General features: G+C 35.0%; 1 protein-coding gene across 1 annotated transcript; it reads right to left on the bottom strand.

The window, feature by feature from the left end:
* Positions 1 to 740: 740 nt before the first annotated feature.
* Positions 741 to 25740, bottom strand: napab (N-ethylmaleimide-sensitive factor attachment protein, alpha b). Its single transcript, NM_199766.1, is given in 11 exon segments — positions 741 to 1466; positions 4749 to 4799; positions 11552 to 11620; positions 11714 to 11818; positions 14984 to 15068; positions 15397 to 15452; positions 15724 to 15801; positions 16967 to 17013; positions 17249 to 17365; positions 20521 to 20600; positions 25578 to 25740. Coding segments are annotated over 11 exon segments (888 nt in total). The 5' UTR covers positions 25676 to 25740; the 3' UTR covers positions 741 to 1364.

Genomic DNA, 25740 nt, shown 5'->3' with positions numbered 1-25740 from the left:
TGGTCTTCTGCAGTATTTGTGATAATTGGGATGCAGCTCAACAGATGATTCAACTTAAAAAAAAAATTGACCTTCTGCCTCTTTTTTTTTCAAATAATCAACCAAAAGTCAAGTTACTATTTGTTGTTCTTACAACTGGGATCAATGACAAGACTTTTGTCAGGTAGTGAATATTTACAGTACTTGCCCCATCCAAAACTTTCTAATTAGTAATTTCTAAGCCACATATTTTAAATAATGTGTCAAAGCAAGCAAACCCTAGCTGTATATATGCTGTACACATTCTTTACAACATAAGTTTTCTTTAAAAAAAAAATAATAATAATAATAAGAAGAAGAAGAATAAAAAAGCTGAATATTTTGATAAATAGAGCTAGAAACATATTTTAAGATGGATTGCTGGTGATTAGATTGGGTAGCTTTGCATGGACATATTCAAATTAAGACCTGTTTAAAACGATTTAAGACTTACAAGACATTATTTTAGTAAATTTAAGACTTTTTAAGACCTTAATTTTAGTTTTTGAAATTTAAGACATTTTAAGATGTCACGGAAACCCTGTTAAAGTTGATTTGTAATGTGGATGTGAACACAATTTCAACCCAAATAACACACACACATTAAAAAACATTAAAGAAATGACCTATGCTAGTTGAAATCAGAAATGAACAATTCTAATATATGCCAAATTGTGCAATTACAAATAAATGACAATGAATTCATACCAAAACCAATTGTAATACATAATCATCATCTAATTTCACAAGCAATTTAAGCAATTTCACCACATCAAAAAGTCATTTTTTTAGAAGGCAATGAAATCTCAATACAGTCTGGATCAGTCTTTCTTTTACTCTCGTATGTCAAAATACAAAAAAAAAAAAAACGAACAGCATTTCAAATAATGTTTCGAGATTAGTCCATGCACAAATCAGCAAGCAAAAATGTGAAGGGTACAAGATTTGGTATTTAAAATATATTTCCACTAAAGAGGTTAATAGATTGAACAAAGGGTTTTTATGTGCTCAGGAGTCCAGGTGCTCTGCGTCAGCCAGAACACAAGGCACTTCTGAAGGTAGGCGTGCACAGCACACCAAAATATTAACGTAGTTGGTTTTACTTCTCATGCACAAACTCCCTCAAATCAAATCCCATTTAAACACCCAGCCTTTCTTTTTTTAGTGTTCTTTAAGGGTCTGGTGGTGCGGCTGTGTCCTTGTTTGAGCAGCATGCCATGTAAGAGAGAGATTTGTTTGAGGTAAAGTGTGGAAATTAAGGCACTGAGAGTCGAGTGGCTGGTAAATGAGAGAGATGGTGATAGTCGGCCAAAAACAAAAAAAAAGCAGAAGCGAGAAGGGAGGTTTTAGCGAAGGCCGTTTTCTTCGTCTTGTATGTTCTTCTTGATACGAAGCAGCATGGTTGTGAGCCACTGATCCAACCGTGAGATGGTGTCGTACTCCTTCACCTGAGGGAAATTATAGTGAAACCGAAGATGATTGACAGCATTATTCTATTTAATAGATGTGATGGGTACTTTGAAAAGGTGTGGTGTGTTAAAAAAAACTATTTTCTGCTGAAACTGCTCTCATAAGACTTTCACATGACACACTCAATGGTCAACTGGTATTAATTTAACCTCTCCCAATATTTGATTTTATGTTCAGTCATGTTTCAGCTGAGTAAAAGTCTGGGAATTTTAGTCAATGAAAACTCATAAAGGTTAAACGGGTTATCACAATTATAATGCTGCAAATTATACACGCTCTTTAATTTAGTAAAGCTACAAATAAAGATATTTGGATAGTCACATTTTTAAAATAGCATATTTTCATTCATTGTTCAAACAATGCAGTTTTTAGTTGCAAAAATTTTACTCTCGGCGTTTATGTAATAGTCAAATTGGTCACACTTTACCATAAGGTTTCATTAGCTTATGTATTTACTAATATGAACTAATTATGAAAAACACTTGTACAGCATTCATTATTTATGGTTTACGACTTAGTAATACATTATTAACATGCAAACTCCTGCTTGATCACATTAGTTAATGCACTTAGCATGAACTAACAATGAACAACTGTATTTTCATTGACTAACCTAAAAAATACTGTATTAAATGTATTGTTCATGCTAGTAAATGCATTAACTAACAGTAAAGGTGCAGTATGTAAGTTTGACATCCAGTGGTTGAACTAGGGATCGCAGGCCTGGTTTATAACACACACATGGGCAGGTTGCCAGATTGAAGACATCAATATGAGTGTGCTGAAATATGGAGCCTAAAGGCTGGTTTACACAGTGATCTAAATAAAAGCATCGGCACACGATAGAAGGAATATTTCCATATTAAATGAAGTTTTTGTTTTAACCAAAACCTGAAATTTATATTTTAGAGACAGCTTCTATTTCTTGCAGCTGAACAACAGAAAACTGACAACGATCACCTCAGGTACACCTCATGTGCTTCATTCAGTGTTAAATGCTAATAATGTAAGTTTGAATGCCATTTTACATGACACTTATTGCCATACTACTGAAAGCAGCAGCAGATATTTCACCTCAGATCCTGAAAATAAACTAAACCATTTGAAACTGAACTTTAGAACTGTGACTCAGTGCAGGCCAACGCATATCAGTGATTCAGCATCTACATTTCATAATGCTAAAGAGGTTTAATATGTATTAATTAGATTATAAACCTTACCATTTCGTTGGAGTGCAGTGAGTGCACTATTCTGTGCTTCTGAATGGCTTTATTTAAAGTTATTTCGCGTCTGATGCAAACATTCAAATTGCTTATCACTGCAAATCTAGTCACGTAGCGTGTTGTTAGGACACAAGGTTACAATCTATCCTTCTCACCTAATTTTTACGCTTGTAATATTTACTTCATTCACCAATTATTAACTTCAAGTTGAACTCTGAATCTGCGTCTTATTTCAGAGTCTGCTACTGTCCACTGGAGGTCGCATTTTGATCGCGTATGCATACTTTGAGAGCCTTTCTGACTGAATAAATGAAATACGCTGTTTTCCATCAAGGCAACCCAGAGGCTGCTGAAATATAAACTGGCATTGGAAGGGTTAAAACAACCAAAACAAAGACAGCATTCTGGCACGTAACGCACATTTTGAAAGCAGAACATCTGACTTCAGCATTGTTTTTCAGAAAATCAAGTGTTCACTTGGCATGTTTCTTAAATATCTGCAAACATATCATGGTATTTTTATGCTCTAGAAGAGTCAAAAACACAGCACCTTTAACTAATACAACCTTATTGTAAAGTGTTCACCAACGTATACTAACCTTTTCAATCTATTTTCATGATTTATATTATTAATATAATACAAATAAACACACTCTGTTCTTAATACTAATTAAAATGATTGTGAATAAATTTAATAGTAACATATGTAACATGTTTGCGTATAAAAATTTATTCAGCACCCATTACTGCAATCAGTACACTGGAGTTTTATTTATTAGGTTTCATTAAAGGTCCTGTGAAGTGCTTTGAAACGTGCATTTTTATTCAGTGTTTGACATAATCTTAACCAAAACACGAAGAGAGGGTGGGACATTGTGTAGCTAAAAAAAAACAGCCAATAGCATTTTGTTTTTCTCACAGCTCTGCCAGTGAGAGTGGTTGAGCTTAATCGCATCATATTATAAGCGTCTTGAAGGAGGCGGGGCATGTCAGATACTACAGAGCATTTGATTGGTCATGATTTGATGAGAAACTAAAGTATGAGGTGGCGTGAGCAAAACTGTTGATCCATTTAGGTAAGAGTGACACTACAAGATTTACATCTTTATATCAGTTTTATATCTTCTAAACGCAAATTTTGTCACTGTTTTGGTGTGCACTAGCTAATAGATATCCAAAACACTAACAATACTAATACTTACATCTAAAAAACTTGATTTTAATTTCATGGGACCTTTAAGGGTTGTGTGAAGGAACACAGAATTGCTGTCTGATACTTTATCACATTATCAAAATGGCAGCGGAGATTGTTAAACCGGTTTCCAGATCATCACTGAAGCCAGGATAATGCAAGAACACTTTACAATACGGAACCCGTAGTTAATGTTATTGTATTTATTCACATGAACAAACAATGAACAACAGATTTATTAAAGTATTTATTTGTTCATGTTAACACACGGTGCATTAACTGATGTCAACAAGCTCAGCGTGGGATTATAATAGTGCATTAGTAAATGTTGAACTATGTACAAGGATTGTTCACTGTTTGCTCATTCATGTAAGTAAACACATTAACTGAGAGTCCCATATAGTAAAGTGGTACAGATAAAGCAAGAACACATTAATGATTTCTAAGAGAACAAGTGGAAATGAGGTAGGTTTAAACTCTTGATATCTGGCAACCATAGATAGTTTGTTCAAACTGCTTCTAGTTTTATTGTTTTTTCTTCTAAGTATTTTTTAATTAAAGTTACTGTCTGTTGTGTAGTGTTTAGCAATTATTTTGGGAGAAGGGCTATATATGACTACAATATAATCTTTTTTTAAGTCATAAAAAGTCTTGTAATAACCCCCAGTAATACTCCAGGGCTTTTCCAACGAGTTCCACTATATAAGATTAAAGTTGACATGTTGTCTCTGTCACACCATCTCAGTTATGGAAAAAATGTTGACAAATCTAAGAATATTTCTTCTGAAATGTACACTAGCACAATGGTTAAGACAAAAAAAAAAGAAATGTCAAAAATGTCTTACAGCATCAGTGTACGCGTCCACATTCTGCTCCTCAAAGGCATCTAAAAGTTTCTGTTAAAACAAACAAGAACCAAAAAATTAGGCACATAATTCATCCATTATCTTTTTTATCAGGACTACAGACTATTAGGTTACGGTTATAAAACTATGGAGCCAGATCAGTCTCAAAAATAACACATTTACAAAATAAAATTCATACATGCAGCGCACAATTCACATTTACAAAATCCAAATCGTATAATTAAAACACAATTCATAAATACACAAATACAAACACGATTCATAAATATCCAAATTACAGATTTAAAACACGATTCATGAACGCACAACTACAATTCGTAAGTTCAAACACAATTCATAATTATCAAATTTGTAAATTAAACACTGTTGCATTTGTAAATACATAAATCCAAATCGTAAATTTAAAACACGATTCGTAAATACAAAAACTCAATTCGTAAGTTCAAGACACACACTGTACATACTGTAAATTCAAAACATGATTTGTATATACACAAATCTAATTTGTACGTTTAAATCACGATTCATTAACACACAAATCCAATTAATAAATTCAAACCATGATTCATAAATACACAAATCTAATTCTAAAATTCGAAACACGATTCGTAAATATCCAAATCGTAAATTCAAAACACAATTTGTAAATATCTAAATAGTAAATTCAAAACAGGATTTAGAAATACACAAATCCAAATCGGAAATTCAAAACACGATTTGTAAATACACAAATTCAATTAGTAAATTCAAAACACGGTTTGTAAATATCCAAATCGTAAATTCAAAACACGACTTACAAGTGCACAAATCCGAATTGTTCACGAATTGTGAGTCGTATATATGAATTGTGTTTTGAATTTACAAATTGCATTTTGTAAATGTGAATTGTGCTGTGCATGTATGAATTTTATTTTATAAATGTATTATTTTTCAGACTGACCTGGCTCCATACAAAACACACATCAAATTCCCAATACTGCAACATTTCTTTTTATACAAATTATATTTAAATCTCTCTTTCACCAGAATATTTGAAATATCATGGCATTATGTTAAACACCAACTTAGACAAGCATATTCAAGGATATAAAAAATGTTTTGATGTTAAAGGAAAATGACATGTAAATATTACTGACGCCAAAATGACAATTATAAAGGCTGCGACAGAAAATTTGTTTACTGATTTTTTTGTCTGCACCGTTTTGTGCCAGGTGTGATATTTAAAAGCTTCAAATAAACTCAAAAGCAGTTTTTAGTTCAAGCAGTCTGTCGAGTGCTTAGGAGATACCGGAGCTGTTTAAAATATTTAAGTCTTGCTTTCCGCGGGCACACAACATTCATTTCACATACTGTACTGCTCCTTCAACAATAAATTTGCAAAGTCACGCAAGGGTTAGTAATTGAGTATGATGGTGCGTTCATGCACAACAAGCAGGTCAAGAGAGTAGGAGTGCAATAACTTTTAAGGTTGATTGTTAGATATTAAATGCAAGCTAAACATTCTACATGCGTCATAGTAAAATATAGCAATAAAAGGGACTTCAAGGGAGTCAATGGATGAAATTGTAATTATTAGTATATGTAGATAAGCATTTTAATTTCAGATTTATTCCAATCAGATCAATTCAAATGTATTTGTGTAGCACTTTTATAATTATTGTTGCAAAGCAGCTTTACAAAAGGTGCACATTATTGCATTATTAAGTTCTTATATATAAACATAATTTATCTGCAATTTTATAGCATTTAGGGCAGTGTTTCTCAACCACGTTCCTAGAGGACCACCAGCACTGCACATTTTTCCTGTCTCCTTAATTAACCAAACCTGACTCAGATCAGTAGCTCATTAACAGAGATTGAAAGACTTGTATTGGGTGTGACAGACAAAGTAGACATCCAAGACATGCAGTGTTGCTGGTCACCCAGGAACATGGTTGAGAAACACTGATATAGGTGCTAGAGCTGCACAATTAATCTTAAAAATATCCCGATCTTGATTCGACCCCCTAGACCTGGGGAGTCAAACTCAATTCCTGTAGGGCCGAAGCCCTGCACAGTTTAGTTCCAACCCTGCTCCTACACACCTACCTGTTGGTTTCAAACAAGCCTGAAGGACTCAATTAGTTTGATCAGGTGTGTTTAATTAGGGTTGGAACTAAACTGTGCAGAGCTGCGGCCCTTTTGGAACTGAGTTTGACACCTGTGCCCTAGACGATCTTAATCCAGCATTTCTACAATTCTGCCAATCATAGTTTCAAGTCCAGGGGAGAAGCAAAGGCGGCTGCACGAGTCTTTCAATTCTTTCACATACATTGCTCAGTGACACGGACACCTCTGAATGATGTTAAAGGGTCACATACTGTATTTATAAGGTATAATTCACCTAAAAATGTCATTTTAGTCTTCATATAATGCTGTATTCGCGGCTGGGAAATCACACGTGACGTGAGCTGCTGACCGTGAGCTGTAGTGCGGGTATGTAATGCATTACTTTCAAAAGTAACTTTCCCCTATAATTTTCTGGTGGTGACACAGTTATACTGAAATTGTCTCATATCTAATGCTATGTTAGCTTCATTGGCTAACTTTGGGTGGAAAAGATTGTAATAATACAATTATAATAAATACAACAAATACCATTCAAACTGACAAAGAAAAAAACAAAGTTGTATTACATTAGACTTTTACATTAATATAAGAAAAAAAAATATGGCAATCTCTTTAAGTGAGTTCACCTCATAAAACAGCCTTCTACTTACATAAAAACCAGGACTTAACTATTAACATTATTATAGTATATTATAACTATTACTATACTCGTCTATACTATACTCTACTGTACTATAAACACAACCAATACATTAACTATATTTGAACTGGATTGTTATTTCTAAAGTAACTGAAGCATTGTGCTTAAACTTTCAAGTCTCTAAAGTAATTAAATGTTGGTGCGTGTTTGTATTTTTATAAGTCTGAAAAGATGCTAAAGTACTTAAATCAATCACATGAAGTATGGTGGCAGAGTTGTATTATATGGGTTGTTTCTAAAGTAAAACAACGTTGTAAACAAAGTTGTAAGTTTAAAAAGTTATAATTCTGTGGAAATTCTAAAGTGACTGATCTGAGTTGATGCAGCGTGGTCACAGAATTATTTTGGGTAGGGATTGTGACGCACTGACTTTGTTTAAAGCAATAACACACTGGGATTTTCCAGGCACACTGTGGCAGTGTCTTAAATCTAATTAATTGTTTGAAGTACTGTGACTGGCACGGTGGCTCAGTGGTTAGCACTGTTGCCTCACAGCAAGAAGGTCGCTGGTTCAAGTCCTGGTTGGTTCAGTTGGCATTTCTGTGTGGAGTTTGCATGTTCTCCCCGTGTTGGTGTGGGTTTCTTTTAGGTGCTCCGGTGTCCCCCACAGTCAAAAGACATGCGCTATAGGTGAATTGGGTAAACAAAACTGGCCTTAGTGTTTAAGCGTGTGTGTGTAAATGAGAAAGTGTATGGGTGTTTCCCAGTACTGGGTAGCGGCTGGAAGAGCATCCGCTGCATAAAACATATGATGGAATAGTTGGTGATTCATTCCAGTGTGGTGACCCTTGATAAATAAGAGACTAGGTGGAAGAAATGTGAATGAATAACTGTAAGTACTGTTAAACTATTTTAAATGACAACAAATGTTTGTATTGTACATAGATGTAGTTTGATAGTGTCTGACAAATATTTTACATTTCAAACTTTTCAAATTTTTGAGTGTAGTTTAAGTCCAAACCAGACTCTAAAGCACAAAAACTTAATGTGCAATTTTTATTAATTCGTATCCAAAACACAGGAACTGTGAATGATTATAATAACAGGTTTCTTAAACAGACTGGATAATATTCAGCTGCTAAAATAATAAAGCCTATTGAATTCATAAGGAAACTTAATACGATTTAAGAATGCAGGAGCTGATTGCTAATTATCAGTTTTAATCTCGTGGTCTGATTCATTGCTGAATAATCAATCTGACCCATCTCTTCCACCAACGCCGATTCTACATGCTGACAGCCCGACAGCACTCAATGGCCGACTGTCAACTTGCCGTGTCCCAGCCTTAAAACAAACACTGTTTAAGACCCTTGCTCTTTATTCTCCATCTTTTTGGACAACCAATCACAATCTATAAAATTAAATAAAAGTGTTTGTTTTTTCTTGGCTCAAAGTTGTTTTTAGCAAGAAATTTTTTTTATTTTTTAGTCCCTTTGGATAAAGGCATCTGCTAAATAAATAAATGTAGTAGCATGGTCAGAGGGTTTAACAAATGAACTCGAAGCTGCGATCCAGAATATTGGGAAATTTGATTCCCTAAACAAGATCTTTTAGTTTTTTTTTTTTTTTTTACTGCATCCTATACTTTTTTATGCTGAGGTTTACAAATTTACACAGGGTGATGCATGCATTCTCTTAGGAATGTAATTGTCTGACACTTTGTCTGGAGCTTTAACTAAAGTGAAAGGACAGAACGGCAAACAAGTCAAGAGAAGAAACATTTTTCGGATACTCCCATATTTATGTTTACTAATTTTGCATTAAAGGCAATCTAAATAACATATTAATTGACATAAAAGGGAAATTACTCAACTAATACAATATAAGCCTGAAAAAAAAAAATAATTTTAGAAAAAAAACTCACTTAGAAGATTTTGCATCCGAACTCTTCATATATTTTTTATTATTAATATATAATTGTATTGTTAAATGTATTTAATTATAAATTTCTTTTTTTTTTTTTTTTTTTTGATGAGGCAAATAAAAATCTTTTCCATCTGGGCCATTAAAAAAATCCTTAACTTTTAGCCCTTGAGTCTTAAATTTCATTCTTAATGGTCTTAAAAATGTCTTAAAAAGTCTTAAATTTAACTTGGTGAAACCGGCAGAACCCCGAGTAACACCTGTCCTTTTGTATCTGTTTATGATTCAAGAGTTCACACTTAGCTGATGATTGATTATTAAGCATGTTTGGCATGCTGTCCCAAGAGAGAGCCTTAAGCTCATAAGATCCTCGAGCCCAGGGCTCCCTCCCATTGCAAGGCGAGAGGGGAGTTTGAGCTCAGGTAGATCTTGAAAACTGTGATAACTAATCAACAGATGAAATTGCTCTCAAGAAAAAACTACTTACTAGGAGCATGTCTATGACATGTCTATCTAGGAGCACAGAGAGAACATGTAAACTCCACACAGAAATGTTGACTGGCTAAGTAAGGACCATTGACGTTCTTGCTGTGAGGCGACAGTGCCAACTATTGGGCCACTGTGCTGCCGATCTAAGAAAGGAGGAGTAGGGGTGGAAGGGGGGATTCTGTAAAATGAAGATGGCTGTGTTATGTTACTTAGGGTTTTTATAGAGACTAAAGAAATGTCTGATTGGTGAATCATGGATTGGCTAATGCATGACCAGCTGTGTTCAATAATAAGCATGTGATCCTCTCGAAGTTAGTTTATAAATAAACCCCACTTATTAATAAAATTTGAATGTTTAAGGGCCTAGATTATATAATGACATTAGTGTTCTCCCTCTTCAAAAGTAACACTGGTATGATATCCGTGCCATTGCTTTTTCTGTATGCCAAACGATTTGTTTCCTCAGGACCTTCAGGCACATCAAAGAGGCCTGGATGTTTGATGCTACTTGAACAGCTGTCGCTAGATGTCAATTTTACTGTGTTAGAGAATAAATTATTTTAAGATTCTTCATGCTTAGTTAGCCATCAGTGGAAAGATGTTTATTGTACCATTCTGATAAGATGCCTGCTAGAGAGCAAGACATCCTTGAAGTAGAGAAGTATTATTTGTGTATGCATGTGTGTGTGTGTGTGTGCGTGCGCGAGTTGTGAGAAACATCCTCCTGTTGTGTCTGATCTTTGTAGGCTTGACGCCAATGTAATCATTGAAGATATTGTTCTGAACTGTACGCACACATTTGGACATTTTATAAGTTTATCTGTGCTTCAACCAATCAGGTTAAAACTCCTATATGTATGACGCAGTTAGTGATGGGTAGAATTGTTGTTGATCTGAGTGTTGAAGCTGGCTCCTGCAGATAAAACTGCAAACTATCTCCAGTAAACTTTCTTTGATCAAATATTTGACTTTGGGGTCTTCTTCAACTGACAGACCAGTTGGTTCCCCAACACCCCCCAAAATACAAAGACAATCAAAGAAAGTGAAGATCAGACCACTTGTAAAAATGAAGCAGTACTGTCATCTAATCACTCATGTTTTGACTATTTTTTTAATCTCATCAGGATGATAAAGATCCCTTTACAGACACAAAAACTTCTATTTGCATCATGGATATGCAGATAACCCACTGATCTCACTCTTTCTGATAAAACAGTGGATTTATTAATCCCGGGATGCATACGAGTAAGCGTATGGGTTTTTCTATATACAGTTGAAGTCGGGTAATTAGCCAAGTCATAGTATAATGATGATTATACAATGTATAATTTATGATAAATGTTTAAAATGGAACCATTTAAAAAAAAAATTATATATATATATATATTACTGCTGTTTTATGGTAGGCATGGGTTCGCAGTTTGAAAAAGTCAAGGTTTTATATAATTTTCTTTTTAAGGTGTTTAGGCTGAGTAAATAGTGAGTAACTTTCAATTTATCCCTTTAAGGCCTTACATTGTGGAATGGTGAATAAGAAACTACTAAAAAATCCTAAATACACACTTAGGGCAAATTAAAGGTTTGTCATTTACAAGCACTTGAACTTGAGATTTAGTTTTACCTTCATGAGTTTGCATTCACGAGAATCTGAGAAGGCTGGAAACATTTCTTCGTATTTCTGAAGGGCAAGCTGCAAGGGGTGACATCAAAGACAAAAATAATGAGGGATTGAAAACAACACAACCGCTGTATGTCAGCTTGCCCTAAACAGTGTGATTCATACCTTAGCGTTCAGCATGTCAACACAGAAGTGACAGAGAGCAGCTTTAAAGAAATAGTCCTTTGCGCTGTATTTCAGTAAAGTGCTGTCCATAGCATGTGTTGCAACCTAGAAACCCAAACAAAGAAGCAGCTTGTCAACATTTTTCCTCAAAAATGCCTTTTCCCCTCCCCCGTAATAGTAATAATATTTGGGTATTTACACGCTTCATTGGCTATTACATGTCATAATATGTGACATATTAAACAATATTTAACAGCATACAAGGTCCTCACTCTTTCATGAAGTTTGTGAAATATTGTTCAAATGTGCATTATTTGTCATAGTTCTAGTACAAGATTTCAATTTAAGATTTTAAATTAATAAATTCTTTGTTTATTTATTCAGTTTTGATTGCTTAAATTAATAGTTTATGTTGTTATTTTATCACTTTTAAGTGTCTCCGTTTGTTTTTAAGTACTTTCCAGGGCTTAAATTCATGTCTGAAATTCAAGCACTTTCAAGAAGCGTAGAAGCCCCGAGTATAATACAAATGCACCAAATAATAAACTGGACTGTAATAATGCACCAAAAACTTCTAATAAATTAATGAATAAAAAAATTTCATAAACTTTTTATCATAATATACAATAATTTTATAACAGTTTAAAAATAACCTAAATGGTTAAGAACAAAACAACTACAACTTTACCAAAGTTTATTTAAATGACCTTTCTATTTTCAGAAATACATCTTTAAAAGTCTTATAACATTAAGTAACTTGCCAAACCAAAAAAAATGTTTTAAATATTTTTCAACTACAATATTGACACCCAAAACTATTAATAAAATAAATAAATAAATAAAAATGTCAAAATTTATATCATAATTTAAAATAATTCATAATATTGCAAATAAAATACACTATTCTAATAAAATAAATAGTTTAGATTTTTATAATAAAATCTTTTTATCATAATATAAAATAATTGTATAAAACTTCAACAATGATTAAATGGTTAAGAACAAAATAACTACAACTTTACTGAAGTTTATTCAAGTGGACTTTATATATATATATATGTATGTGTGTGTGTGTGTGTTTTATTGTTTTCTGGTTCCAGAAATACATCTTTAGAAGTCTTAAAACATAAAAAAAAAAATTTACAGATAATTTACAGCAACAACATTGACATTTTGGTGTTTATACTCATATTCAAAAACAAAGAGTTAGGAGTAAAACCAAACATTTCATGTAATCTATTTTTAGATAATGAAAACACACAATATTTGAAGTGATAACAGGACTAAAATAAAATCTTTCTACAGGCACTTGAAATGTTCACCAGATGTTGGTAACAACCAAAGAAATCCATTTACGCAAAGAAAACAATATTAATTAGTTTACAGATTAAGTTGTACTACAATGAAATGACACAGGAAAAATATATTAAGCACAAGAAGAAAAGAAGGTGTAGAAAGACAGAGAAAGCCCAGACAGCAGCTGAAATCTCTCAGTAGTTCTTCAGCAACCCTCTGCCCGTCCTCAGTGTCAATGAATATTAGCTGCTTCAGTCCACCATCTACATTATGAGGATGATGAAGATGAAACCAGGGTCTTACATTTCATTAAGACAATGATCCAAAACACAGCCCAGGAAACTCTCAAATGCTTTCAGAGAAAGAAAATCAAGCTGTAGAATGGCCCAGTCAATCACCTGACTCAAAGCCAATAGAAAATACAAAGTAATAGGGATGTAACGGTATTGTAAATACCATCATACCGCAATAGCAATTTTTTTCGATATTACTGTAGTCGCATGACTCGATAAAACTATAGGTCTTCTGAGAAAATTTGCTCAGGCGAATGAAGCGAACGGGAGCTAGTGGAAACTACAATTCCCATCAGCAAAGGCGTGCCCATCATCCTTTGCGGTCTGTTGTCGCTACAGTTCCAGTAATGCGGAAATGGAGTGTGCTGCCAGTAGCGGGGATGAAAAAGAGCTGGAAATGATCGAACCTAAAGCGGGTGTTGTCGCCGCGCGTTCTGATCAGCTGTGTTGTCGCGTGCGTACTGTAAAGCGGGACGGAGGGTGTGTCGCGTCGCGGGGGCACTTTTGATCACTTTGGAAGGGCACTTTCTAGCCAAGACTAAAAAGGGCATGTGCACTGCACAGGTTGAGCCCTATGTGTGCACGTGCATGCAAGTTGGGGAATACGACTAATAACAGTCCTGGGGACTGCAGAAACACAGCACACTGTTCAGATTGATGCAGACATTGACTTGTGCCGCAAAGAGAGCTCTATCTCACTCATGGTTTGTCCTCTCAAGTGGGGGAAAGTCAATGCACAACGTTACCCACTGCTGTCAACCTGGGCCAAGTCATATCTCTGTCCCAGAAACCTCAGTCCCAAATGAGAGGGTTTTTTCTGTTGCAGGGGACATTGTAAATACCCAGAGATACCAGCTTTTACCAGATTATAGTTATATGATAATTTTCCTTAAAACCCATCTCTAAGTGAGTGAGTGAGTGATTAAATGTTGAATGTGATGAGTTTTCAACAATACTAAATTGAAACTTTATTTTTTTACATGATTTAATAATTTTTTGTTGTTAAAATTGAAGTTTCTGTTTCAAAGCTTACAGATAGATGGCTAATTTGTATGTCATTGACACTTTGGCACTTGTTTGGCGTATTTTCATAAGTTTTGTTTTTCCTGTAAATTATTCAATAAATACCGTAACGTGACATTCATACCGAGGTATTACCATACCGTGAAATTCTGATACCGTTACATCCCTACAAAGTAACGATCAGATTTGACAGACGAGACCCACAGAACCATAAAGCTTTCTTGAAGTCTGTGAAAAACTCAAACCTGAGCAATGCATGTGACTTCATTGTCCATATGAGAGGCGTTTTTAAGCTGCCAACACCAAAAAGCCTTCTATATAAAGTATTAAACACGTTTAAGCAGTTTCTCCTTGTGTCATTACATTGTTATTACACATGATTCACTTTTCAGATCTATTTTGTTTTGTTTTATTTTTATTTGGGTTTTTACCAAAATCTGGTTAAATCTCATATCAACCGCTCCTTTGTATAAGTTGTAGCTCCACTGTATATGTTGGTATCGAATATCCTCATTTCCATATCAGAAATCAATGTTAGCTGCACACTGACACTAAATTTGCATGTAGAAGCATTTCTTTTAAACACTGAGATAACTCATATATATGCTTTCATAAAGGACCAACTGTTCTGAAAGCAGTCTGTGTTTGGTTTTTTTACCTGTTCATAGATCTCGATGGCTTTAGGGTACTGTTCCAGTTGAGCTGCATAGGTGGCAACTTTGAGAAGACACTTGTTGGCTGAACTTTAGCATCAGAGACACAGCAAACATATTAGCAACAATGTGACATTCCTAGAGCATGACTCAGTTACATTAACAGAAAAACCCCCAGAGATCACGTGATAGCCAATAATAGCGACTCATGACATGAATTGCGTAAAAGGCCTTGTATCTAAATAATGGTACATTAAATGTGAGAGGGGCCAAAGCGTTGAATCCTGATAACGTAATTCACACCATTCGCTAATTCTGTTTATAGGTAACCAATTTTCTACTGGTTTCCTCTGAGTAATCACTTAGGGCTGATAAGTCTTGTGCAATAGGAGTTAAAATAACTTCAAAGATGCCATACCTTGTGGACTCCTCGCCTTTATAATAGTCCGCCGCCTGTTCGTAGTGAGCAATTGCCTAGGAAAAGATCATAAAGATACTGAATATAGAGAAAAAACTTGATTATTTTAATCTCGATACACCCCTTAACTCACTGTTCCACAGGTCAGACACGTATTAGCACATTTTTTTAATCAAAACTGAACTGAATTTGCTTATTTTGACTAGTTAAATATAATGTGGATGAACTCAAAATGCAGAGTGACAGTTAATGCATTAAAAATAGAGTCGTCTGATTAAATATCTCTTGGTTTCTAAATAGAAAATAATCAATGCTGCAAAGGCTGACCTTGTCAATGTCGACCAGTTCAGTCTCATAAACTTCAGCAATGGTGACGTGGTGTTTTGCTGCGATTGTAAATCGGCCCTGAAAGTTGTGAAACACAAAACAAAGAAAGCACAGTGTTTTAGAGGATCCTCTAGTGGGCTGTTTTCATTTCACCAAGGCCAGCAACAAACAGGCAAGATAAAAACCACTGATATTTCACCTAAAGGAAACGACTTGACTTGCCTTATCTCAAATTTCTATCTAGTTCATCTGTAAATTCTTTCAATGAATGGCTTTTAAAAGTAACAGATTATATTGATAACACTAACAAAAGCACAAAGGCAATGTCTTTTTTTAACGTTAATAAGCAGCTTCTAGTTATTAACTGCAAATCGTGGCAAAATTTTCCAAAACAGCATTTCATCTTTAGCTTCTTAAACATCTAGAATAAAGTAATAAAGAATTTTACAATTTTAGTTTTGATTTAAAGAGTTATATATAAAGTCTATACAGGACTGAAATGTTAAATGACCTATAAAATTACGTCCTTTTTAAAAACTGTTGCTTAAATTTTTAGATTTTTAAGCTATAACTACAAAAGTTCTTTTCTTGATCCTAAATGTACAGAATGTCTTTAACAGAGAGTTTCATTTTGAATTGAATGTAACCTTTTTTGTTTGTTTGTTTTATTGTTGAGCTATAAAAAAGAAAACTGAAATTAAACATTTCAATTAAATGTCGTAAATGAATCAGCTTTTCAAAAATGTAAATATTGTCTCTCCACAAATAGAGGACAATGCCCAAAAACGCTTGACTTGTGTATTGGGCACTGAACTCCATTGTGTAATAAACGTGATTGACTGTTATAAGTTGATTATAAAGCGTATATATTATTTTTTTAATCATACTGCATTAGTTCATATAAAACAATGTTTTTTTTTTTTTTTTTTATTATTCATGACAACTATAATGCAATACAGTTTGCTATATTTACATTCGGCCCACAGCCCTCAGTCAAGTTTGGTTTTTGGCCCTTCATAAGAAAAAGTTTGAGCACCCCTGGTATAGTGCATACTAAAACACATGAATGATGTTACTATGCCCTCTAGTGGCGTGTCAACTAACTTGCAGCCATGTATATATTGAACAATTTCGAAAATCGTTTTTTACAAATGAAAAGAGTCTAAATTATTGTGAAGCACACAAGCAGCTCTACTAATATTTAAACACTGTCTACAAACTCAGATTTCAGAAATAGTCTTACCATGTCTGTATAAATCTCAATGGCCCTGTTCAAGCAGTTTATGGCCTCTGTGGAAAGAATGACAGTCAGCTTTCAGCTTTCGATAAAGTGCATATTTATATTTTATATATATATATATATATATATATATATATATATATATATATATATATATATATATATATATATATATATATTGAAATGACTGTGCATGGATGCTTATTGACTGATAGCCAATACTAGTTGCTGGCAGCTGGATGTTTAGAAGTGTAAAACAATGAATGTGAAGTCAGGAAAATATACCTTGGGGGTCTGACTTTTTGAAGGCATTGCCGGCATCAATGAAGTTTGTGGCTGCGTCATGTTTACTCTGCATCTGCAGGTGTAGAAGAGCCGCCTGAGAAAAAGCGTTTCCTGCAGCTGACAAACACATTCACACAAGAGAACACAAACATTAGTGTGGACGTTAATATTTTCACAACTTAAATATGTTTTGATCCAGTTATACTTTTAAATGAAGTCAAATCAATACAATGTTTATTACTGCAAACTTTAGGTTTGTGTGTCTTTATCGCCATCTCTGTTTGATATGTGCAATTGCAGATATTTGCAGAACTATATTCGTTATTTGGGTTGAGCATTGGCGAGGACGAATGTGATGTTCTGCTGTGTATATTTATAAATTTTCCTTCAGCTTAGTCTTTGATTTATCAGAGGTCACCACAGCGGAATGAACTGCCAATTATTCCAGCTTATGTTTTACACAGAGGATACCCTTCCAGCAACAACCCAGCACTGGGAAACACCAATAAACTCTCACATTCACACACACACACTCACACTTCGGCCAATTTAGTTTACCCAATTCAACCAGTGACCTTCTTGCTGTGAGGCGACAGTGCTAACCACTGAGCCACTGTGCCGCCCTGCTGGGCATATCAAGTTGTTAATCACAGCATTCTACATCTTGACAGTTTGACCAAATAAATAATTTTATTCTGACCAGCTGAGGGTTAGGGTTAGAATGCTGGCTAGGTTTAGTTGCATGTTATTATGCATAATTACTTGTAATTAAAATAGTAAGGACATGTAAAGTGTGTAAAAAGGACACCAAATAAAGGATTATAATAAATTGTGCTTCATACATATGATGACTAAATCTAATAATGGCCAATTAAATCATATCAAAATAAAATGTGCAACTTATAATTGCTATAATCTGAAATTGTTAGTCTCAACAACATCAGCAGTGCATGACTCTAGTATATATGACTCAGATCTACAAGTGCAACAACACACACACACTGCATATTTGCATTAATCTCTGCACACATCTCATATGTTTAAACTGTTATATTTGTGTTTATGATTTATATAAGAGCAATATCACACTCATAGCAGTGCGATATGGCTGTATATCAGCACTGGTGGGAGGCGTGCGTTGGCACGAGGCCGCAGGCCTTAGCGTCCCACCAGTGCTGATATACAGCCACATCGCACTGCTATGAGTGTGATATTGCATTTATACAACAGTTCCACGGCACAATTAAAAAAAAGAAAATCAAACACAGAGTCTAATACCCTTTTGTATGAGGAACTACTTTCTTCCACCATTCATTCACATCTGCAGCTGACGTCAGAACAGCAAAAGACGTTACTAATTCACCAACGTAATTTAAGAGTTAGTATTTGAATGATTCTCTTTAGCGTAATTTCTACTGATGACAAAATAGCTGATTTGTGCTTACATTTTAAGATTATAAGGCTGAACATGGCATGAAATGCCATCTGTCTCCAGAGCTTTCTCCCTACAGTCTATTACAGTCTACAGTATTTCTCTGTTGCTGTCGATGTTGTGACGGGTGCCTGGCGTCCCGCATTTACCCGGAGACAGGGATGAAAAAAAAAGAAGACAAACTATTTCGCTCTTCCTATCGGCCTTTATGCGTTTCTCCCAAGTGCTGTCGACTACATACATGCCAGTTGACGACAATGAGTAGGCAAAAGGAAAAGAAAAAGACACACTCAAACATCCCTCACAAATAAAATGTTACATTATTGAAATAAAAGAATGATACAGCAGTAGAGCGACCTGAACTGAACTGTTCTCCCATATCTCCCACATCTCAAAGGTCCTCTTGAAGGGGATATGACATTTATACATGATGCATATCAAACATGAAGCCACCGTTACAATATCACAATAATTAACCCTGAAAAAAGCAGCTTAGTCACTACCAGACTGCTGTTGTGTTTGCGTTAAGGAGGGACGAATCTGAATCCACCTTCTTATTCGCAGTTTCTTATTGACTCTATCCGGTCCACCTTAAAAACCGCGACGTTTCCGTTTTTCAGCTTCTTATTCGCGCTCAACAGTTTTAATCTTCTAAGCTTATTATGCTGTCCTGGCGCCATCTAGTGGATAGACAACATCAACCGTCTTCTGTCTCTCAGAAATTATATTTTAAAATAGGCACTATCCTTGTAAATAAACTGCATAGTTGCAATCTAAACAACTACATTCTTGACTAAAATAGCCTCAAAAGTACATTATGTTGCCTAACTGCAGGAATATTTGTCCAACTGTAGTGTCTCTCTGCTTGTATATGGGCGGAGTAATACACAAAGGTGAAGAGGCCTTTGTGTGCTGTTACTGGCAAAATATCTCATGGCTATCAGCCAATCAGATTCAAGAACCAGACAGAACTGTTGTATAAACCCCTATATACAGTCCTTTAGCACAGTGTTTCTCAACCACGTTACTAGAGGACCACCAGCTCTGCACATTTTCCATGTCTTCTTAACTAAACAAACCTGATTCAGATCATCAGCTCATTAGCAGAGACTAAAAGACCTGTAATGGGTTTGACAGGCATTGGATACATCCAAAACATGCAGTGTTGGTGGTCCTCCAGGAACCTGGTTGAGAAACACTGCTATAGAATACACAAGTAATTTGTATCCAGCACAGTTGGTATTGTTCAATTTGCACTACAATATCTTCCACTAACCATTGTTACATTGCTTTATAGTACTTCCAATTTTTATTCTATTTGCATATTCATGTTTCCCTATTACGGCAAAACCTGAACTGCTAAACAGACGTTTGCGGTTTTAAAACAATCTGAATGAAAATCCCTTCTATTATATTCTAGCGTACATTTTGATTTGAATTGTGCAGTGTCTAATTGTCATAACATTCAAGTTTTGCTTAAATACATAATTCTTTTAACCCCAAAGGCTAATTGGGATATGATAGAACATGTCCTCTTTTCCAGTCTGTCATTCATTCCAGCTGTTGTGATTAAAGGCTAAGATCCTTCACCTTCAGATACTCACATGTGATTGGCCTCTGACAAGTAATAATGCCAAGACAAGTAGAGACAGTCGTACATTTCCTGTGAAAACCTACCAGTACCTCTCTGATTATAAAATATTATGTGTACCGTTGAAAACAAGGCTAAGGTAAAAACATAGTTTTAAATACTGGGTTGTTATGCATGTAAAAAAATTTTGGGACATTTTTAACCAGAATTTTACGGACTGCAGCTTTGAAGCTAAAAGTATGTCTTTACCACTCCAGTTCTTGGCCATCTTGAACATGTTTGCAGCCCTTCCATACAGATCACATGCGTCCTCCATCTTTGAAGAGCCCCTGGAAAAAATATTTCTGAATGATCATTTTAAACCAAATAAAAAAACTTTTAATGGTCTTAAAAAGCCTCAAATCACAGTGTCTAAAATTCAAAGTTGTGTCATTAAACATTTAATCTTATTCAATTCAATATTCAATCAATCAATTGATCAATAAATAAATGTGATGATGGTGGTGAAGCAGACTGTAACTCTAATTGTTTTTAAAAGGCACCTATGATGAAAATCAACTTTTGTAAGCTATTTGGAAAGAACTGTGTGTAGGTATAGTGTGTGTTCACTGTCATAATGAAGTGATATAAACACAACGATTCTTTTTTTTTTTTTTTTTTAATTCCTGGCTTTAAAATAAGATCCAAATCCCAGGGATTTTGAGGCCCACCACAACGCGACATAGGAGTGCGTATCTCCCCGACCACTGCAACTGATTGACATGCACCATGTTTCTATATAATAACATGTATACACGTGTCCACTAGGGATGTAACGGTATCAGAATTTCACGGTACGGTAATACCTCGGTATGAATGTCACGGTACGGTATTTATTGAATCATTTACAGGAAAAAACAAAACTTATGAAAATACTCCAAAAAAGTGCCAAAAGTGTCAATGACATACAAATTAGCCATCTATCTGTAAGCTTTGAAACAGGAACTTCAATTTTAATAACAAAAAACTATTAAACCATGTAAAAAAATAAAGTTTCAATTTAGTATTGTTGAAAACTCATCACATTCAACATTTAATCACACTCAGCCCATCTACCCAGATGAGAGCTCTGCTAGTCGGACTTCTCATCAAGCATCTCCCGCTGGATCTAATCTCACTATATTTATTAAACGGGATATTTCATTTATCTTGTTGTCTTTATCTAACGACATATTCCCTGACTTTGGGCATTGGAATTTATTACTTGTTCTCAGGTAACGTGTTTTGGCTGAGCGCAAAGATAAGTTAATGATTAATGTAACCACGTACATTCTGTATATTGACTGATCGCTTGCCTTTATTTCCTATAATGTATAAACTTATTGTATGTTATACTTTTAAAATGGCCATTATCGATTCTTAAAACTGATATTCAGCAAAAGAGAGGGTGTGTTTCGTATTTTCACTGAAATTGAAAGGAGGCAGTTGTTATCGGCTCCGTTTTGTTATAAATATCCACACAGTGAAGATGACGCTCATCTTATGCAGCACGACGCCTCAACATTTCTGCTGTCTAAGTTGCTAATATTAAAATGAAAATAGGCAGTTCCTTAAATCATGTTTACATTTTATTGTTGAGAAAGTGAAACAACGAAGCCAGGGTGATGTGAATGAAGTTATAAAGTACATGGTTCCCTTTGAAGATTTACCCGTGTCCTCGGTATAATCTGCTTTTCCATATCAAACTGAGAAGAAGAGACTGCAGCCTTGATCAAACTTGCGAAGTCTGAACTTACACGGAGATAATGCAGGACTGAACTGTGCGTGTAAAGCAGGTCGCACACCAGAAGCGACGCTCGGCGGCGCGCCGCGCAGCGCCACGCAGCGCCATGTATTTTAGAATTCTAATCATAGGTTTCTATCAGGATACACACACCGGCGGCTGTCGGCGGCGCCCGGCGACGGCTCAGGACGCAGTTCATTTTTCAGCCGCGCCACAGAGCGTCATCTGATTAGTTTCATGTTAAATATCATTCGAATGTGCGCGTCTGGTGTGCGATATTACTTTAATCTGTCATGTACGCGCCGTGTCGCGGCGCCGAGCGGCGCTTCTGGTGTGCGACCTGCTTTAGAGTTTTCCAGCTCTTTTCATCCCCGCTTCTAGCAGCACACTCCATTTCCGCATTACTGGATCTGTAGCAACAACAGACCGCAAGGGATGATGGTCAAGCATGGGCTGATGGCAATTGTAGTTTTCGTTACCTCCCGTTCGCTTCATTCGCCTGAGCAAATTTTCTCAGAAGACCTATAGTTTTACCGAGTCATGCGACTTCGGTAATATCGAAAAAAATTAATATTGCGGTATGACGGTATTTACAATACCGTTACATGCCTAGTGTCCACAGAACATCTTTTTGCAAAGAAACTGTGATTAAAACATATTACAAGTCTCTGTGATTAACTGCACATGAATAATTAATTTTATAAGTTTAAAACGTTTTTAAAGCAGAGCACGTTTGTAATAAATAGTAAAATCGGAAAAGAGTAAAAGGAGTAAAACATGTAATTCTTAACTGCTATAATCACCACAGGCGCATAGTGTCAGTAAACGCACATATTTGTGTGTGTACTGCAAACAACATTTGTGTGAGACTCATCATTTCATCAAAAGCTTGAATAAACTCCACCACAAATACATCAAATAAACTTACTTGGTATTTTTCACTCGTGACCTTATTTCAGCCTTATCCCTGTCTCTCTCTATCACTGACTGCTGTTTATCTGACGTATTTATCTGACGCAGGAGAAGCTGATACGCAATGTCAGAGTGGTGGGCGGGGAGAAGCAGTACATTTGCACTTAAGGAAGCTACAATTGCAATCAGAATTATTAAACCCCCAGAATTTTTAGCCCCACTGTTTATTTTTTTCTGATACATCTTGTCTGTTTAACGGAGAGCAGATTTTTTCAACACATTTCTAAACATAATAGTTTTAATAACTCATTTCTAAAAACTGATTTATTTTCTCTTTGTCATGATGACAGTAAATAATATTTGACTAGATATTTTTCAAGACATTTCTATACAGCTTAAAGTGACATTTAAAGGTTTAACTAGGTTAATTAGGATAACTAGGCAGGTTAGGGTAATTAGGCAAGTTATTGTATAATGATGGTTTGTTCTGTAGACGATCGAAAAAATATAGGTTAAAGGGGCTAATAATTTTGACCTTCAAATGGTTTTTAAAAATTAAAAACTGCTTTTATTTTAGCCAAAATAAAACAAATAAGACTTTCTCCAGAAGAAAAAATATTATAAGAAATGCTGTGAAAATTTCCTTGCTCTGTTAAACATCATTTGGCAAATATTTAAAAAAGAAAAAAGATTCAAAGGGGATTAATTAATTCTGATAGCAACTGTACATAATCCTCAGACACTAAAATGGATAGATTCTACATCGGGGGTTGGCAAATTTGGTCCTGGAAGGCCAGGGTCCTGCACAGTTAAGATCCAACTCTAATCAAACACACCTGCTTATAGATTTTTTTCTGCTTATAGATGTTTGACTAGTGTTGGAGCTCAACTATACAGGACACCAGCCCTCCAGGACCAAGACTGCCCACCCCTGTTCTACATTATATAATAAATAATCTGATGGGTATTCGAACTGAAATTTTACAGACACATTTTGGAGACACCACAGTCTTATCTTACATCCATCTAAGGTGCCATTTAATCAGGGCAGTTTTCTACTATAGGGGTAGTTTAGAGATCTGAATATTAAACTAAAACTTTAAAGCATCAGTAATGCATCATATTTACATTTAGAGAGCATATTGGAGTATTACGTTCTATTCAAGATTCCTTATGTGTATTTAAAAAGGTCTTAAACCTACAGAAACTGTTATCTATTTCACGTAATAAAATCGAAGAGAAAGTATACGTTAACATTATATTGAAACTTTCGTTTATATTTTCCAGAACAACAGACCACAGAGTTAAGGGATCAGAAAAATATCGCTCTGTAAACATGTTTTGTACTTTAAATGAGAATAAACATGCGTTGTGGATGTGACAAAAAAAAAAGTCTGCGGGTTTACACTTCCTAATCTGCAATAGCCTCTCTGAATATCACACTAACTGTACCCAAAAAAAACAAATACTAATACTACTAATACTTTCCTTCTTAGACTTTACAGACCTGAAACTTGCCTATAGCACTTATTCATTGTTGCTCTTAGTTGTGTAAATTGCTTCCTTGTTCTCATTTGTAAGTCGCTTTGGATAAAAGCGTCTGCTAAATGACTAAATGTAAATGTAAATGTACAGTACACAACATACTTTGTAGAACTTTTGAGAATTAAACTGCACAACCCAAAAGAAGCAATGCTAATCAAACTGCTATAAGTTGGCTCTCTATAAAACAAAAATGATTGGTTTTATTTAATTTAATATTTTTACATTTATGAGAAAAAAGTGTCGTTATGAATGTGACATCTCTCCGTTATGAATGTGACAGATGTGAAATTGCCACTTGTGTGACTTTGGTAAATAGAATAGTTTGAAAACATCAACAGATGCATTTTTCTGTATTTCTAAAATACTGTAAAATACTTACTTACACAAAAACCCAGAAACGGTTCTCGTATTTTGGTAAAAACCTAATTTTTCTCATGGCAAGGTTGACATTTGCACGTAATTGCTCATATCCATATATATCATGTATGATAAGTAATAATTTAGTGTGTTTTTTTTTTGCATTAATGTATTGCTAATTATATGTTCCCTGCTGTTATTAGTTTGTGTTTTCTCAGGTTAATGTGCTGTTTAAATAAGTCCAGTGATGTTGTAACTTGTTGAAGTGAAAGTCAGCTGACAACTAGCAAAGCATTCAGTCACATTTCAGTCTCGCCGCCTATTTCATAATCAGTTTTATGGAAACATTATGTCAGGTCACAAGACAAGAAATGACAATTCGCTCTATATGTATTTGTAGATTCAGATTTAGATATATACAAGATAATGCTGACAATATATTACGTTTCTAACAGTCAAACTTTGCGCCATTTAACGTTATGTTATATTACGACTTCTCAGCGGGGAAAAAGAGATTAAAGTAGCTTTACAGCTTTAACATACTGTATGGGTTCACAATTCACTAACTAATAATCTTAAATGGCGAAACAAAACGTTCTTTGGAGTTTTTCCACTCTGAAAATAACTTTTATTAAGTTCGTTTTTGACAGCTAACTCACTAGCATGCTAGCTGTCTGTTTACCCCCGGCTGGCCTGTCAGAACTCAGTTATAAAAGTGATAAAAACCTACCCAAACAGGGAGCCAAAGAACGACTGCGAGGATTTGACTTTTTTCTCGGCTTCTGCCATGAGAGCCGTGGCTTCTTTCTCCTTACCGGTGTTATCCATGAATATTGTTTACAGTTCAACTTTAGCAGCAAACTCTGGAATCCAGCCACATCAACACATCTCTG

The sequence above is a fragment of the Danio rerio genome, chromosome 18 (genome assembly GCF_049306965.1).
Source record: "Danio rerio strain Tuebingen ecotype United States chromosome 18, GRCz12tu, whole genome shotgun sequence".
Lineage (NCBI taxonomy): Eukaryota > Metazoa > Chordata > Actinopteri > Cypriniformes > Danionidae > Danio > Danio rerio.
This window is presented reverse-complemented; position numbering and strand designations above follow the sequence as displayed.